This window comes from Pleurodeles waltl, chromosome 7, assembly GCF_031143425.1.
Source record: "Pleurodeles waltl isolate 20211129_DDA chromosome 7, aPleWal1.hap1.20221129, whole genome shotgun sequence".
In the NCBI taxonomy this organism is placed as follows: Eukaryota; Metazoa; Chordata; class Amphibia; order Caudata; family Salamandridae; genus Pleurodeles; species Pleurodeles waltl.
In genome coordinates this window covers 564,401,670-564,419,973 of record NC_090446.1, presented here as the reverse complement: position 1 = coordinate 564,419,973, position 18,304 = coordinate 564,401,670, and the positions used below count along the sequence as shown (strand labels likewise).

The 18,304-nt window shown below is 48.6% G+C and overlaps 1 protein-coding gene across 1 annotated transcript in view; it reads left to right on the top strand.

Moving 5' to 3' along the window:
* Window positions 1–18,304, top strand: part of LOC138304349 (dynein regulatory complex protein 11-like) — a 411,831-nt gene that overhangs the window by 127,917 nt on the left and 265,610 nt on the right. Inside the window, exon 6 of the mRNA XM_069244325.1 lies at window positions 13,107–13,312. Coding sequence (XP_069100426.1) covers window positions 13,107–13,312 — 206 coding nt within the window. The remainder of the gene's footprint in view (window positions 1–13,106; window positions 13,313–18,304) is intronic.

The window sequence follows — 18,304 nt, the reverse complement described above, 5'->3', positions numbered from 1 at the left end:
CAGGGACCACGCTCGTCAAGATGAGAGGGGACCCAGAGGACCAGTGAAGCAGAAGTTTGGTGCCTGCGGTAGCAGAGGGAAGATTCCGTCGACCCACAGGAGATTTCTTCTTGGCTTCCAGTGCAGGGTGAAGGCAGACAGCCCTCAGAGCATGCACCACCAGGAAACAGTTGAAAAAGCCGGCAGGATTACGTGCTACAATGTTGCTGGTAATCTTTTTGCTACTTCGTTGCGGTTTTGCAGGTGTCCTGGAGCAGTCAGCGGTCGATCCTTGGCAGAAGTCGAAGAGGGAAATGCAGAGGAACTCTGATGAGCTCTTGCATTCTTTATCTGCCGAGAAGCCCACAGGAGAGACCCTAAATAGCCCTCAGAGGAGTATTGGCCACCTAGTCAGGTAAGCACCTATCAGGAGGGGTCTCTGACATCACCTGCTGGCACTGGCCACTCAGAGGCCTCCATAGTGCCATCACACCTCTGCATTCAAGATGGCAGATGTCTGGGACACACTGGAGGAGCTCTGGGCACCACCCCTGGGGTGGTGATGGACAGGGGAGTGGTCACTTCCCTTTCCTTTGTCCAGTTTCGTGCCAGAGCAGGGGCTGTGGGATCCCTGAACCGGTGTAGACTGGCTTATGCAAGGAGGGCACAATCTGTGCCCTTTAAAGCATTTCCAGAGGCTGGGGTGGTTACTCCTCCCCAGCCCTTAACACCTATTTCCAAAGGGAGAGGGTGTAACACCCTTTCTCAGAGGAACTCCTTTGTTCTGCCTTCCTGGAACTAGACTGCCCAGACCCCAGGAGGGCAGAAGCCTGCCTGTGGGTTGGCAGCAACGGTAGCTGCAGTGAAAACCCCAGAGAGCTGGTTTGGCAGTACCTGGGGTCTGTAGTGTCCAACGTCAGACCCAGGGCTGTCCATCTCGCCCATACTCCACGGGGGAGTTCGTAGACCATTGAATACCAACCGTGAACACGAAACCTTGCAGACTTCTTGTCCAGCCATGCCTGCCAGGCCACACCCCAGGAGGTGTCAGAAGCCCTAGAAACGGAAGAGTATGTTCGATATATTGTCGACCGAACCAGACCATTACCCATGCCGCTTGAGGAAGTAGTAGCAGCTACGAGCCGGGGTGAGTGCCTACAAATGGCAATAACTGTAGGAAAGTACCATCTTGCCTGGCATGTTACCCTCATATTTCACTGTATATATGTTGTTTTAGTTGTATGTGTCACTGGGACCCTGCCAGCCAGGGCCCCAGTGCTCATAAGTGTGCCCTGTATGTGTTCCCTGTGTGATCACTAACTGTCTCACTGAGGCTCTGCTAACCAGAACCTCAGTGGTTATGCTCTCTCTTTGCTTTCCATATTGTCACTAACAGGCTAGTGACCAATTTCACCAATTCACATTGGCATACTGGAACACCATTATAATTCCCTAGTGTATGGTACTGAGGTACCCAGGCTATAGGGGTTCGAGGAGATCCCTATGGGGTGCAGCATTTATTTTGCCACCCATAGGGAGCTCTGACAATTCTTACACAGGCCTGCCACTGCAGCCTGAGTGAAATAACGTCCACGTTATTTCACAGCCATTTACCACTGCACTTCAGTAACTTATAAGTCACCTATATGTCTAACCTTTACCTGGTAAAGGTTGGGTGCTAAGTTACTTAGTGTGTGGGCACCCTGGCACTAGCCAAGGAGCCCCCACATATTTCAGGGCAAATTCCCCAGACTTTGTGAGTGCGGGGACACCATTACACGCGTGCACTATACATAGGTCACTACCTATGTACAGCGTCACAATGGTAACTCCGAACATGGCAATGTAACATGTCTAAGATCATGGAATTGTCACCCCAATGCCATTCTGGTATTGGGGAGACAATTCCACGATCCCCAGAGTCTCTAGCACAGACCCGGGTACTGCCAAACTACCTTTCCCGGGGTTTCACTGCAGCTGCTGCTGCTGCCAACCCCTCAGACAGGTTTCTGCCCTCCTGGGGTCCAGCCAGGCTTGGCCCAGGAAGGCAGAACAAAGGACTTCCTCAGAGAGAGGGTGTTACACCCTCTCCCTTTGGAAAAAGGTGTCAGGGCTGGGGAGGAGTAGCCTCCCCCAGCCTCTGGAAATGCTTTGATGGGCACAGATGGTGCCCATCTCTGCATAAGCCAGTCTACACCGGTTCAGGGATCCCCCAGCCCTGCTCTCGCGCGAAACTGGACAAAGGAAAGGGGAGTGACCACTCCCCTGACCTGCACCTCCCCTGGGAGGTGCCCAGAGCTCCTCCAGTGTGCTCCAGACCTCTGCCATCTTGGAAACAGAGGTGCTGCTGGCACACTGGACTGCTCTGAGTGGCCAGTGCCAGCAGGTGACGTCAGAGACTCCTTCTGATAGGCTCTTACCTGTGTTGCTAGCCTATCCTCCTTCCTAGGTAGCCAAACCTCCTTTTCTGGCTATTTAGGGTCTGCTTTGGGGAATTCTGTGGATAACGAATGCAACAGCTCATCAGAGTTCCTCTGCATCTCTCTCTTCACCTTCTGCCAAGGAATCGACCGCTGACTGCTCTGGACGCCTGCAAAACCGCAACAAAGTAGCAAAGACGACTACTGCAACCTTGTATCGCTGATCCGGCCGCCTTCTCAACTGTTTTCCTGGTGGTGCATGCTGTGAGGGTAGTCTGCCTCCTCTCTGCACTAGAAGCTCCGAAGAAATTCCCGTGGGTCGACTGAATCTTCCCCCTGCAACCGCAGGCAACAAAAGACTGGGTCCCCTCTCAGCATGACAAGCGTGGTCCCTGGAACTCAGCAACTCTGTCCAAGTGACTCCCACAGTCCAGTGACTCTTCATCCAAGTTTGGTGGAGGTAAGTCCTTGCCTCACCACGCTAGACTGCATTGCTGGGTACCGCGTGATTTGCAGCTGCTCCGGCTCCTGTGCACTCTTCCAGGATTTCCTTTGTGCACAGCCAAGCCTGAGTCCCCGACACTCTAACCTGCAGTGCACAACCTTCTGAGTTGTCCTGCGGCGTCGTGGGATCTTCTTTTGTGACTTCGGGTGAGCTCCGGTTCACTCCTCTTCGTAGAGCCTGTTCCGGCACTTCTGCGGGTGCTGCCTGCTTCTATGAGGGCTACTTGTCTTGCTGGGCGGCCCCTCTGTCTCCTCACGCAATTGGCGACATCCTGGTCCCTCCTGGGCCACAGCAGCATCCAAAAACCCTAACCGCGACCCTTGCAGCTAGCAAGGCTTGTTTGCGGTCTTTCTGCATGGGAACACCTCTGCAAGCTTCTTAACGACGTGGGACATCCATCCTCCAAAGGGGAAGTTCCTAGTCCTCTTCGTTCTTGCAGAATCCACAGCTTCTACCATCCGGTGGCAGCTTCTTTGCACCCTCAGCTGGCATTTCCTGGGCATCTGCCCAATCTCGACTTTGTCGCGACTCTTGGACTTGGTCCCCTTGTTTCACAGGTACTCTCATCCGGAAATCCATCATTGTTGCATTGCTATTGTTGGTCTTCCTTGCAGAATTCCCCTATCACAACTTCTATGCTCTTTGGGGAACTTAGGTGCACTTTACACCTACTTTTCAGGGTCTTGGAGTGGGCTATTTTTCTAACCCTCACTGTTTTCTTACAGTCCCAGTGACCCTCTACAAGCTGACATAGGTTTGGGGTCCATTCGTGGTTCGCATTCCACTTCTAGAGTATATGGTTTGTGTTGCCCCTATACCTATGTGCTCTCATTGCAATCTATTGTGACTGTACATTGCTTGCATTGCTTTCTATTGCTATTACTGCATATTTTTGGTATTGTGTACATATATCTTGTGTATATTTGCTATCCTCATACTGAGGGTACTCACTGAGATACTTTTGGCATATTGTCATAAAAATAAAGTACCTTTATTTTGAGTATATCTGTGTATTGTGTTTTTGTATGATATTGTGTATATGACACCAGTGGTATAGTAGGAGCTTTGCATGTCTCCTAGTTCAGCCTAAGCTGCTCTGCTAAGTTACTCTTTTCTATCAGCCAAAGCTGCTAGACACCTCTTCTACACTAATAAGGGATAACTGGACCTGGTGCAAAGTGTAAGTACCCCTTGGTACCCACTACAAGCCAGGCCAGCCTCCTACAATAACGGCTACCTGGTCTGGCAACTGGCAACCGCTCCAACACCCCAAACTTTCCGCACGGCCGAAGCCAAAGCTAGACTGCAAGCCCTCTTCAACATGAGGCACGAACTGTCGGTAAGTGAGGAGGGGTGCCTGCAAAGGGGGCTCCACCTAGTAATTCCCGCCAGCCTGACCTCCCGAGCCGTGTCACTAGCCCATGGGGCCCACCAAGGCATTGTTAAATCTAAAAATCGGCTCCGGAGCAAAGTCTGGTTCCCTGGTTTAGATCAGCTAGTAGAGGACACGGTCAAGGGGTACCTTGTCTGCCAAGCCAGCGGAGCCTCGGATCCCTCAGCGCCAGTCATCACGGAGTAAGGCCCCTCAGCTCCCTCGCAAAGAGTCAGCGCTGACTTCGGGAGCCTGCCTGATGGCTCCCACATGCTTGTGGTAATAAACGACTACTCGAGATACCCCGAGGTGGAACTGGTCCAGTCCACAGCGGCATCCACCATCATCCCAAAGATGGAAAAGCTGATGGCCACATATGGCCTATTTGGAGAAGTCCGCACAGACAATGGACCCCCGTTCAACAGCCGCGAGTGGGCAGACTTCATGTGCTCCAGCAACACGAAACATCGCAGAATTACACTCTGGTGGCCTCAAGCAAATGGGGAAGTAGAGTGTTTTATTGAGACACTGATCAAAGTGCTCTGCATTGCCATGGCAGAGTCCCGAAATTTCAAAAGCGCCATCTATGCTTTCCTCAGAGAGTACCAGGGGGCATATTTATACTCCGTTTGCGCCGAATTTGCGTCGTTTTTTTCGACGCAAAACTAACGCCATATTTATACTTTGGCGTTAGACGCGTCTAGCGCCAAAGTGCACGGAGTTAGCGTCATTTTTTGGCGTGAACCCCTTCCTTGCGTTAATGAGATGCAAGGGAGGCGTTCCCGTCTAAAAAAATGACTTTGACGCATATGCGTGGTATTTATACTCCCGGGCAAAAATCACGCCCGGGAGTGGGCGGGGCAAAAAACCCCGCATTTGCGCCTCTTTTTAACGCCTGGGTCAGGGCAGGCGTTAAGGGACCTGTGGGCTCAAAATGAGCCCACAGCTGCCCTCCCCTGCCCCCAGGGACCCCCCCTGCCACCCTTGCCCACCCCAGAAGGACACCCAAGGATGGAGGGACCCACCCCAGGGACATTAAGGTAAGTTCAGGTAAGTATATTTGTTTTCTTTTTTTTTTTTTTTTTTTGTGGCATAGGGGGGCCTGATTTGTGCCCCCCTACATGCCACTATGCCCAATGACCATGCCCAGGGGACATAAGTCCCCTGGGCATGGCCATTGGGCAAGGGGGCATGACTCCTATCTTTACTAAGACAGGACTCATGTTGATGGGGGATGGGCGTCGTAACAAAATGGCGCAAATCGGGTTAAGACGATTTTTTTGCCTCAACCTGACTTGCCCCATTTTAAGACGCCCATTCGCCATTTTCCCCCTACGCCGGCACTGCCTGGTGTACGTGTTTTTTTTTCGCGCACACCAGGCAACGCCGGTCTGCTAGCGCCGGCTAACGCCATTCAATAAATACGGCGCCCGCATGGCGCTTCAGAATGGCGTTAGACGGCGCTAATTTTTTTGACGCTAAACTGCGTTAGCGCAGATTAGCGTGAGAAAGTATAAATACGGGCCCAGGTCACCCCACACGCCACCACGGATGTGACCCCAAGTCAGCTGTGTTTCGGGCGAGCAGTGACAGACACGATCCTGCATCACCCGTCATGGGCAGTCCAGCGGCCACCTCAGAGCCAGTCGGAAAGACGGAGGACCCGCGCCAACGCCTACACATCTCAGGGGTGGAGGGCCCGCGAAGTATCCATTCAAATGGGAGACGCCGTTCTAGTAAAGGACCACCACCCTGGAGACAAGTTTCGATTACCTTTTGAGGCACAGCCCCGGACAGTAACTGCTGTGAAAGATACCATGATAACTGCACGCCGTCGGCCGGTAGAAGTAACCCGAAACACTGCCCAATTCAAATGCCTTACCCTGCCCCAGTCCCAGAGGCAGTGGGAGCAACAGTCTTGTCACAACTAGAGTCCAAAACAGTCAGGAGAGACGCCCGACCTTTCCAGAGGACTCGGAAAGGCCAGATGACCCTGTCACAGAAGGGACCTCAGGAAGCCACTCAGAATTGGCATCCACAGCAATGCCAACACCTTTCGAAGACACATATATGGAAGCAGGTACCGTCGGCCCAGACCCGAACCAGACGCCAACGTCCGGAAGGTCTGGAAGTGAGCGTTATCAGCTAAGTTCCAACCCTGGTCCGCCCAGGCGGTATGCAGACTTTGCACTTGGTTAAACTGAAACTTTTGTGGGGGCGTCCACACATCACCACTGCTGTGGGGACATGTTTGACGAAAGGGTATTGTATTTACCGTGGTTGAGCTTACGCTGTTGTTTGCTCCGTTTGGGGTTTTCATCTTTCAGTTGCGGAGGGATGTAGTGTCCAACGTCAGACCCAGGGCTGGTCCATCCCGCCCCTACTCCACGGGATAGTTCGTAGACCACCCCTGGTGTAGACAGGACTGATGGACACACCCTGGGTGACATAGGAAAAGGTTTTAAAAGTGAAAGCGGGAAGCGGGAAAAGGGATTCTGTCCCGCGGTCCGGAGTGCGATTAATAAAGTATTAACGCCACCACTGAAAGTCGTGTCTGCGTCTCCTTTGCCGACCCGACAGGGTCCATGCTGGAGCCCCGGGGATGCATGGGATTGGCACCCCAATACTAGATTTGGCATGGGAGGACAATTCCATGATCTTAGACATGTTTCATGGCCGTATTCGGAGTTACCATTGTGAAGCTACATATAGGTATTGACCTATATGTAGTGCACGCGTGTAATGGTGTCCCTGCACTCACAAAGCCCGGGGAAATATCCATGAACTATGTGGGGCACCTTGGCTAGTGCCAGGGTGCCCCCACACTTAGTAACTTTGCACCTAACCTTCACCAAGTGAGGGTTAGACATATAGATGACTTCTAAGTTACTTAAGTGCAGTGTAAAATGGCTGTGAAATAACGTGGGCGTTATTTCAGTCAGGCTGCAGTGGCAGTCCTGTGTAAGAATTGTCTGAGCTCCCTATGTATGGCAAAAGAAATGCTGCAGCCCATAGTGATCTCCTGGAACCCCAATACCCTGGGTACCTAGGTACCATATACTAGGGAATTATAAGGGTGTTCCAGTGTGCCAATTAGAATTGGTAAAAATGGTCACTAGCCTGCAGTGACAATTTTAAAGGCAGAGAGAGCATAAGCACTGAGGTTCTGGTTAGCAGAGCCTCAGTGACACAGTTAGGCACCACACAGGGAACACATTCAGGCCAAAAACTATGAGCACAGGAGCCCTGGCTAGCAGGGTCCCAGTGAGACACATAAAACACTGACAAATAGGGTTTTCACTATGAGCACTGGGGCCCTGGCTAGGAGGATCCCAGTGAGACAGTACAAACACACTGACATATACTTACATACAGGCCAAAAGTGGGGGTAACAATGCTAGATGGTGGCTGCCTTCCTACACCTCCCAATTTCTTCCTCAAGAAAGAGAAATTCAAAATACTCACACTCCCTCAGATCCTGTCTGCCCTCGACCAAGGAGACTGGATGTTAGTGTTGGACTTGCAGGTCACACACTTCCACATCCCCATCTTGCCTCCCCACAGGCAATGCATGCGTTTCACGGTAAGCAGCAAACTTTCAATTCACCTGCCTCACTTTTGGCCTTACCAGCTCCCCTTTGGTGTTCACCAAGGTGATGGCGGTGGTTGCATCTCATCTGTGGAGATCAGGAATGCCAGTCTTCCCCTAGCTCAACGACTGGCTGTTGAATGTGAGCTTCCCCAGCCTGTTGTCTCCCACCTCCAGATTAGGGCAGACCTCTTGCACTTGCTGGGGATCATGCTCAACATGTTGAAGTCACACCGACTCCCTCGCAGATGCTCCCTTTCTTTGGAGCTGTTCTGGACACAGTGCAGTTTTGGGCTTATCCTCCCAAACAGCAAGTCCAGGATATTCAGAGTATGATACTGATGTTTTAGCCTCTATCCTAGGTTTTGGTGGGACTGGCTCCTCTATTTGGTCTCAAGTCAGTACCCAGAACTTTCTACTGTGGTAGCAGCACATCTTCAAAAGCACTGAATCTTTGTATGCCCATATCTGGACTACTGGCTTCATGTCAACTTTCTCAAGTCCACGACAACACCGACTCAGAAGTTGCACTACTTAGGAGCAACCATCAACATGCTTCAAGGGAAGGTGTATCCTTCGGACGAGCAACACTTATCCATTCTCTTGAAATGAAAATTACGCATCGTCTAACAGACCACACAGTCTCCTCACTTCTCGGCTCCACGGCCTCCTGCATCTTTCTGGCTCCCAATGCTCACCTCCACATGCGACCTCTCCAGGAGTGCCTAGAGGGCCAGTGGGATTAATTGTTGGGAAACTAGGAAGACAGAATCATTCTATCCGTCCATGCAATCAGATCCCACTTTGCTGGTGGTGTTCTCCAACCAGTCTCCTACAAGGGATGCCATTTCAGCAACAGGCTCCAACACAGACCATTGTGACGGATGCCACTCTGCTCGAATGGGGAGCTCATATGGATCATATACAAATACAAGGCTCTTGGTCTCAGAGGGAACTGTCATCAATTTCCTAGAATTCTGTGCAGTTCAGCTAGCTCTCAAGGCGTTTCTCCCATCTTTCAACACTGACAGCCTACTGGTTCAGACAGACAATACAACCACCATGTACTACCTGAGCAAGGAGGGGTGAACCAAATCCAGAGCTTTGTCACAAGAAGCCCAGACGATCTGGCACTGGCTCCTTGCCAGGAATTTGACGATAATAGCAACTCACCTTCCAGGCATTCAGAATGTCCAAGCGGATGCCCTCAGCAGTGTTTTCCATGAAAAGCACGAGTGGGTACTGAATGAAGACGTTGTTCAAGATATCTTCTGCTTGTGGGGCACACCTTCTATCGACCTCTTCGCCACAGCGGAAAACAAAAAATGCTGCGACTTCGCCACCAGGTTTTACCATCCAGAGTCATTGGGAAATGCCCTACGGATAGACTGGTCCAACAATTTGTTTACACTTTTCCACCAATTCCCCTTAACCCAGTAGTCCTACTCAAGCTCTCATTGTCTACAGCCAGGATGATTTTCATCGCACCAGAGTGGTCGAGACAATCCCAGATCTTCTTCACCGGCCGCTCTATCCATATCTTAGGCTGCCATGCAGGCCAGACCTCCTGACGAAATTTGGAGGCTAGATGAGACACCCCAAACTCTACTCCTTGGATTTTGCAGCATGGCTCCTGAGCTAGTACAGTATGATAACCTTAATCTACCACAAGACTGTATGGAGGTTCTGAAATAGGCAAAGCACCCATCCACTTGATTTGCCTATGCCTTTAAATGGAAAAGATTCTGCATCTGGTGTTCCTCCTAGAAGATAGACCCCACATCTTGCAGAGAGGATGTTATTCTTCCGTGTTTATTGCACCATTCTAAATCTAGTCTGCAATTCTGTTCCAGTAAAATACACCTGGCAGCTCTCACTGCATACAGGAAAAGTCCTTCTCAAACCTCTTTCTTGAAAATATCCGTCATCAAAGGTTTCCTAGAGAGGTTAAAGAAGGTATTCCCTCCTATAAGGCACCCTTCTCCACCATGGGAACTTAACTTAGTCCTTTCAGGTCTTAGGTACAAACGTTTGAGCCTATACACGAGGCATCTCTCCTACCCCTCACTTGGAAAACTGCTTTCCTTTTGGCAGTTACATCCGCATGCAGGGTTAGTGAGATCCAGGCCCTCTGTGCTCACAAACCACACACAGTATTCTACTCCTCCAAAGTAGTTATGAGGACACATCCTAAATTACTACCCACTTATCTCTAACTTTACTGTAAACCCGACAATTTCTTTACCAACTTTCTTTTAAAATCCATCTACTCCGGCTGAGAGAGCACTTCACTCTCTGGAGGTAAAGAGGATTTTGAAATTTTACCTAGACAAAACCAAATCTATACGCAGATCACAGCAACTATCCGTTAACTATGGTCCGGTTCGCACAGGTCTTGTCACCTCCGAACAGTTACTCTCTAGGTGGATTGTCTGGTGTATTCTGTACTGTTACCAGCTAGCTAATAAAACCCTTGCTAGCAGACCAAAGGCACACTGTACCAGAGGCAAGTCAACCATGACTGCCATAATGAGAAATATCCTCTTAGCAGATATTTTCAAAGCTGCTACCTGGAGGTCTGTCTACACGTTCACTAAGCACTACTGTCTTGATTCTGATGCGAGGACAGATGCTTAAGTAGGACAGGCTTCACTCAGAAATCTCTTTGCTTGATTATTTATCTCATTATTTTCTGTCTACTCTTTCGCTTTCAGTGGGATGGGCTTGCTACTCTATTCAGCACTTATACATGGAAATCCCCTACGAGAGATGGAATAGTTTCTTACCTGTAATTTCAGTTCTTTTGGAGGGGTATTTCCATGATAGTCATAAGCAACCCTCCCTCCTCCCCGGTGGTCTAGACAAAATAATATATCGGGTTTATCTGTAAATCAGCTAATACTGCCTACAAAAAGAACTGAGGTAAATGCCTCTCACTAGACATGATGGTATACTGGAGGTCCAAGTGTTCTTAAAGACACAGGGGGTCTCCCGCGGACCCCATTACGACATCCCTGCTGGGCCGGCGGGCGCAAACCTAGTTTACGCCCGCCGGCCCAGCGGGGATGAGGCCGCAACATAGTAGCCAGCTCCTAACGGAGCCAGCGGTGTTGTGGCCGTGCGACGGGTGCAGTAGCACCCGTCGCACTTTTCACTATCTGCTATGCAGACAGTGAAAAGCTGCCCGGGGCCCTGTTAGGGGTCCCCTGCACTGCCCATGCCAGTGGCATGGGCAGTGCAGGGGCCCCCAGGGGCCCCAGGACTTCCCTTACCGCCAGCCTCTTCCTGGCGGTGCAAACCGCCAGAAACAGGCTGGCGGTAGGGAAGTCATAATCCCCAGGGCAGCGCTGCTTGCAGCGCTGCCCTGGCGGATTATAACCGCTGGGGCTAAAACGGCAGGAAACCGCCGGCCCGGCAGTGCGACCGCGCGCTACCGCCGCGGTCGTATTACGGGTATCTGTACCGCCAGCCTGTTGGCGGTACGGACCCAACATTACCCCTGGCGGTCTCCGACCGCCAGGGTCGTAATGACCCCCACAGTCTCCTTTTTCTTCCTTTATAATGGAAGCCTATGGATTACACTGCTCTACACTCCTTCATTCTTATGTTAGATTACCAAAAGGTTTATGAAAGATTTTTTTCTGTTGTTTTACAAAATATTCATGCATTTGAGTGCATGTCTCCTTGGTCTATTTTCGTTGTGTATCAGCAAGATGAAAAACTTTGGCCACTGTAGTCTAATCCTTTGGGCTGCATAATGACGTTCTTAAGTGACCATGCAGGCCTTTCTGAAGTAAGGCGAACATCAACAATTAAGAAGACATATTGTAAAAAGTACTCCGGGGTCCCCGGGCGGGCGGAAATATTCAACGCTTATGCATATCATGGAAATACCCCTACAAAAGAACTGGAGTTACAGGTAAGAAACTATTCCTTCTCTATCAGGAAGTCTTCATAAAAGTCATTAACACCGAATAGCCTTCATATGTGTGGGATCCCAGAACACATTTAAAACAAGGAAAATGCATCGTCTGCTTTCCACTGTTTGCCGTTTGATACATACATGCAAGAGAAGTATAATACAAATTAAAGAAAAATTGACTCACATCCGATATCAGCACTGCCACCCCAAACTCTTTTTTTATTTTCCTCTTTATGAAAGGAGAAACATTAACGAAATGCTACAATAGGCATATAGCCTGTCATGTAGAAAATCTGCACAATAACATTTAGACTACTCATGGATCCCCACAATTATAGCATGCAGCATAGTAGCAGTGAACCCATCAACTGTTTTTTCTGGTTCTGTGATTAAGATTCATGAACATAGGGCTTGGACCGTCAATAGTTTTTCACATACATTATAAGGGCAATTTGTTATTGTTTCACACAACAGATGTGTTTTACAAGCTAACAAAAGCAGTTTTCTAAGTGGTAGGACAACAGATAATGTCATGATATGACCTGAAATCGCCTGAATCAACAAGCACTTGTCCTTGCAGGTCAGTACACTCCTTTACTTTGTTTTCTTTGGTGAAATAGAAAGTAAGATTTGAGTTGCAGCTTAACTTACATTGACAAATGCAAAAAACAAGTGATGGACGTAATGCTGAACAGTGTCAAACATTCATCCCTAGTACAGAGATCTGGGCCTAAATCAATTGTTTGTTGCTACCCATGCCATTCTGGTTTGGACCCAGGCATAAGCAAATCAGTCTTGACCCTGCTCCCTATGGAAACAGTCCTGCCCGAACTGCCAATCCAGGTCCTCCCTGGACTGGAAACAAGCATCCACGGACCATTTTCAGTGTACCACCCTTTATTAGCCAGGCTAGCTTGACTCCAGTGGCATGGGGGGCAAGTGACCCACGTCTGGGCATACCCTTCCCACTTAGGGTAACAAATGCAAAAAGAACAAGTGATGGTCAGAATGCTGAACAATGTCAAACATTCACCCACAGTACAGAGATCTGGGCTTAAATCCATCGTATTTTTGCTACCCATGCCAGAGAAAAATCTATATATGTTAGTTACCCTTTGCAGCTCTCTTATAATAAATGTTATCCCCATTGTGTGTTTATGCCTTCGATATGCGCATGTGCATAACTTATGTAGAAATCCTACAATTGTATGTGACATTTGAGTGTATTGTTACATCTCACAGCGTTGCATGGTTTGACATATTATACTGATTGCTCAATGCATTTGAGACTAATCTGAAACCCTGTGTTGTCTCCTTAGTACCAAGACCCTCAGATGGTGGACCGAACACCTAATATTATTCGCTCTGAGCTAATCGAGGACCTACGGAGGGCCAAGCGGGAGGAATATGAAGAAGAGTACCAGCAGGCCCTTGTCACCATCAAGGACAAACTGATGGAGGTAGAGGGGCCAGACATGAAGGAGCAAATGAAAGACCAGATCCGCCAGTGGTTTATTGAGTGCCAGTAAGTATCTAGGAAATCCTGGGAATGTCCACATACATTATTTCATGGAGGCATTGTACTGCTTTAAAGATCATGCCCCTTTCTTCGCACTTCACTGGTTTGAATACGGTGCATATATGAATCACTGCAAAGAATACTTGCATACACCACTGTATGGAATATTGAAACATATCCATACTTGTCTGTTAATACACACGTCACTGTATGGAATACCCGCACAGTGGTATGTGGACTCTCTGCACTCTTCACTGTGTAATACCTGCGCACCTGACTGCATGAAGTGGAGAATGAATACCTGCACATGTGCTTTCTACTCTTAACACGTCACTGCGTGGAATATCCAGATACATCATTGGATAGCATGGGATGAAAGTCACAAATAACTGCATGCAGTAATGACATCTGTCAGTGTATAGTATATCTGCACACAATCTAAACCCTGGACAGATTGAAGTATTTAGAGGGGAACATGCTCAGATTGTGGCATGGAATGTTTGCATAAATCCCTGATAGCAGAGTGCATGTCAATGCATGTTACTAACACCTGCATGATTCACTCCTTGGAATATCTGCACACACTGCTGCATCAAGAGATATTACCTGCACACAAAATGTCAGCAAATATCAGTGTATGGAAAGGGAATACTTACTGGAAGAAATGTTCCCTTTATTCGTAAATAGACATCCTGCTGCATGTTGCACCATTGCACATCTCTGCACATATCAATGTCACAGTGTTGATTAGCTGCTATTATGATTGCACAGAATACTTGCAGACTTCTCTGCATGGAGTGCATCCACTAAAAGCTGTATCAAAAGAGAATATTTGCTCACAGAACTACATGTAATGCCTGTAGAAATCTGCCTGAAGACCTTATCACTTTCTGGAGACAAGATACAAGCCAAAAATGTTCTTCTAGTGTTTCGAAAATAAATTTCAGTGCAACAGACAAAATTCTTCTCAGTGTGCATATTTAAGGGATGTATCCTGATCACTGGTTTTCAGACAACCATGTTGTCCATTTAGAGTGCTGTAGCTAGATGGCTGTTACTGTCTAGCCAGTAACCAGTGACAAAGTATCTCCAGAGCTACAATTGAGCTCCTTTAGTCATAGTTTCTCCTGTCAATCAGGATTTAATGAGGAAAGGCCAGTAGATCTAAGCAGATAGTGCAATGTCTGTGCACAAACCCAATAACCCATCAGCCAAAAGTGAACTGCAGAAGGCAAGCCACAGATCCTTTTGAAAGTGAAACTGTATACCACACGCCCTGTATACCATACATCCTTTTGACAAAAGACTTGGGGCCTTATCTAGAGTTTGGCATAAGGAATACTTTGTCAAAATATAACACATATATTGTCTGCTTTATAACATGTGCCATTGACTATAATGCACTTGTAATATGGAGAATGAGATATCTGCCACATTTATACCTGGAGTATCACATCTACCAAATTCTAAATAAGGTCCCAAGTCTCTAATCAACAGGGTATGTGGTATACCTGCGCCTCTGGGCTCAGTTCTGATAATCTGAGTAAAAGGAGGTTCTGACCCCTGAACCCTTCCCAATCCGGATTCCGCAGCAACCACAGCACCACAACCGCCCTCATCGCGGCCACCGACGACATCAGAACCATACTGGACAGCGGCGAAACCGCAGCCCTTATCCTCCTGGACCTCTCGGCCACGTTCGACACCGTCTGCCACCACAGCCTACGCCCACGGCTCAGCAATGCTGGAATCCGTGACAGAGCCGTGGACTGGGTCACCTCCTTTCTCACCAGCAGAACACATAGAGTCTGCCTCCCCCAATTCCGCTTGGAGGCCACTGAAATCATTTGCGGAGTACCCCAAGGTTCGTCCCTCAGCCCGACCCTTTTCAACGTCTACATGGCCCCGCTTGCTAACATTGCCCGATCCTACAACCTCAACATCATCTCATACGCCGACGACTCCCAGCTGATCCTCTCCCTCACCAAGGACTCCGCCAAGACCTACCTCCATGAAGGAATGAAGGCCATCGCCGAATGGATGAAGAGCAGCTGCCTCAAACTCAATTCGAACATGATGGAAGTCCTTATCTTCGGCTCCACCCCCCTCCGCATGGGATGACTCCTGGTGGCCTGCCACTCTCGGATCCACTCCGACTTCCACCGACCATGCACGCAACCTAGGATTCCTCTTGGACCCCTCACTATCCATGACCAGCAAGTCAACGACATCTCCTCCTCCTGCTTCAACACCCTCCGCATGCTCTGAAAGATCTACAAATGGATACCCACTGAAACCAGAAGAACAGTCACCCAAGCCCTCGTTAGCAGCAAACTGAACTATGACAATGCCCTCTACGCAGGAACCACGGCCACATTCCAGAAGACTCCACCCCCTCCGCATGGGATGACTCCTGGTGGCCTGCCACTCTCGGATCCACTCCGACTTCCACCGACCATGCACGCAACCTAGGATTCCTCTTGGACCCCTCACTATCCATGACCAGCAAGTCAACGACATCTCCTCCTCCTGCTTCAACACCCTCCGCATGCTCTGAAAGATCTACAAATGGATACCCACTGAAACCAGAAGAACAGTCACCCAAGCCCTCGTTAGCAGCAAACTGAACTATGACAATGCCCTCTACGCAGGAACCACGGCCACATTCCAGAAGAGGCTGCAACGCATCCAGAACGCCTCTGCACGCCTCATCCTGGACATCCCCGCCACTGCCACATCACAGACCACCTGAAAAACCTGCACTAGCTTACAGTCAACAAGAGAATCACCTTCAAACTCCTCACCCACGCTTACAAAGCACTGCACAACACCGGACCAGAATACCTCAGCAAACGACTCTCCTTCTATACCCCGACCCGGCATCTCCGGTCAGCTGCCCTCGCAACAGTCCCACGCGTCCACAGAACTACAACCGGTGGTAGATCATTTTCACACCTCGCCGCCAAAATGTGGAACACTCTTCTCACCCACCCACCTGCACCAGACCAAAGACCTCCTTACCTTCAGGAAACTTCTCAAGACCTGGCTGTTCGAGCAGTAGCAGCACCTCCCCTCCTCCCCCCCACCTTTTCCCCCTCCTCAGTGCCTTGAGACCCTCACTGGTGAGTAGTGCGCTTTACAAATCCCTGATTGATTGACTGATTGATTGATTCTGGACATAGTTCAGATAACCATTAGAGACTCCAGAAGGGTCCCACTTAGGTCCCGTGCAAATGGGTTTGAGGAAATGGAATGCAAGTATGCAGTCGGCATCCAATGATGTCAACATTTTTTAGCTTCCAGAAGTCATGTCATAGCATGCTATGGTCACAATATTCCAATGGCAGGCTCCCACATCTCCAGGACCAACCAAATTAGATGGCACCCATTTTGAACAAGAAGCACACTTATTTACGGTGACATTATCACCACACCTTCAAACTGTGACACCTGAGCAACTCTAACTTACAGGATGATGGTTACAACAGTTGCTGGTCTAGTCTTAACTGTGTGGGTCCTTAAAGATCCTGTAGGCTAAGGAACAAGCGATGCAGGCTCACGCAAAAATAAAGGCTTTCTACTTGCGGTTCTCAATCAGCTGCTGCTGACCTTTGGCCAGCTCCCCAGGCCAAGACAGTTTCTTCTTGCTGCTGGGGTTCGAGGCAGGGGCAACAGCAAGGTGTTACATAGTTACAAACTGTAGACAAGATGATAAACGGATACTGGGTAAACGGGGCTAGAGTGTACTGGGATATTGGGATATTAGGGGGAGTCAGGACCCAAATCCGGGCTTCAGATTTTAGACCCCAGCCAACCAGCACAAAGACATTCTTTTCAGGCATTATTTTCAATTGCATTAAATCTAACAAAATCATAGCAAGGAATATAGCCCTACCTTACAGCATCGATGCGTAGTATATATTACATTCATCACTCCATGACATACCTGCACTTATAACTGCAAAGTGCACTTGAGAGTCTAAAGAGGAAATGCAAACACATATGTATTTGTATGCATCACCCGCATTTTTCTGCTATGAATATGTGCAATCATCATGGAGTAGCAATTGAGCACAAAAATGGCATAAAGTAGAAATCCTCCACACATAACATGCAACACCTACACTGAATGCACACAAAAATCACAGCATTCGACCCCTTCACACACTACAACATTAGGGTAGATGTTGTTGTAGAGTGCTCCATTTAAAGTAGCCACTTCCATCTGAAGCCTGGAAACTATCACGTGTTCCCAACTTCTTTGCATAATTCTGTGCAGCACTCTATGCCTGAAATGGCCTTCTTTGGACTTTTACTTGGTGATCCTTGTGTCTGGACAAAGTTATGTTTCTCTAACAAGCTCTAATAGTAAAACACGTGTCAGGAGATGCTTTTATTTTTACCAGGTTGACTTGGTAGGTATGTTATAATTCAAAAACTGTAATACTATGCCTGGAATGTTAAAAGACTTTTGTCAGATTTCAACTCAGGGCGCATAGCACTAACGGATCAAATTCTTAAAGACTTTGTTGTAAAAATGCCGAAAGTCTATGTCACTTTTGTAGCACGATGTGGATGGCACGGTGTTATTCTATGTCTGAAAAGACTGCTAGAATAACAAACATTTGAAGTGAGCAAAGGATAGATGGTGATGACTTTTAACCACTTAGAGATAGAATACTAGCCAACATCACTCCACCCAGCAAGATTACCTGCATGCATTATTACAGGGAATGGCAGAACATGCTGATACTTGCTACAGCAAGGAATACCCCTTTGCCTCACCCCCAGTCACTTCAGGGAATGCCTATGCTTTTCACTGCATGTCGCTGTATGGACTGCCTGCACACATCACTGGGTGGTGAAGCTACACCTTCTCTCATCAAAGTATGAGGGACATATACTTCTGCAAACAACATTGTGTGAGTGGGGTGCCATGTTTTATATGATCGTACTGCGTTCCATATTTCTGTGCGGGAGATGCCTCAGTTGTTTCTG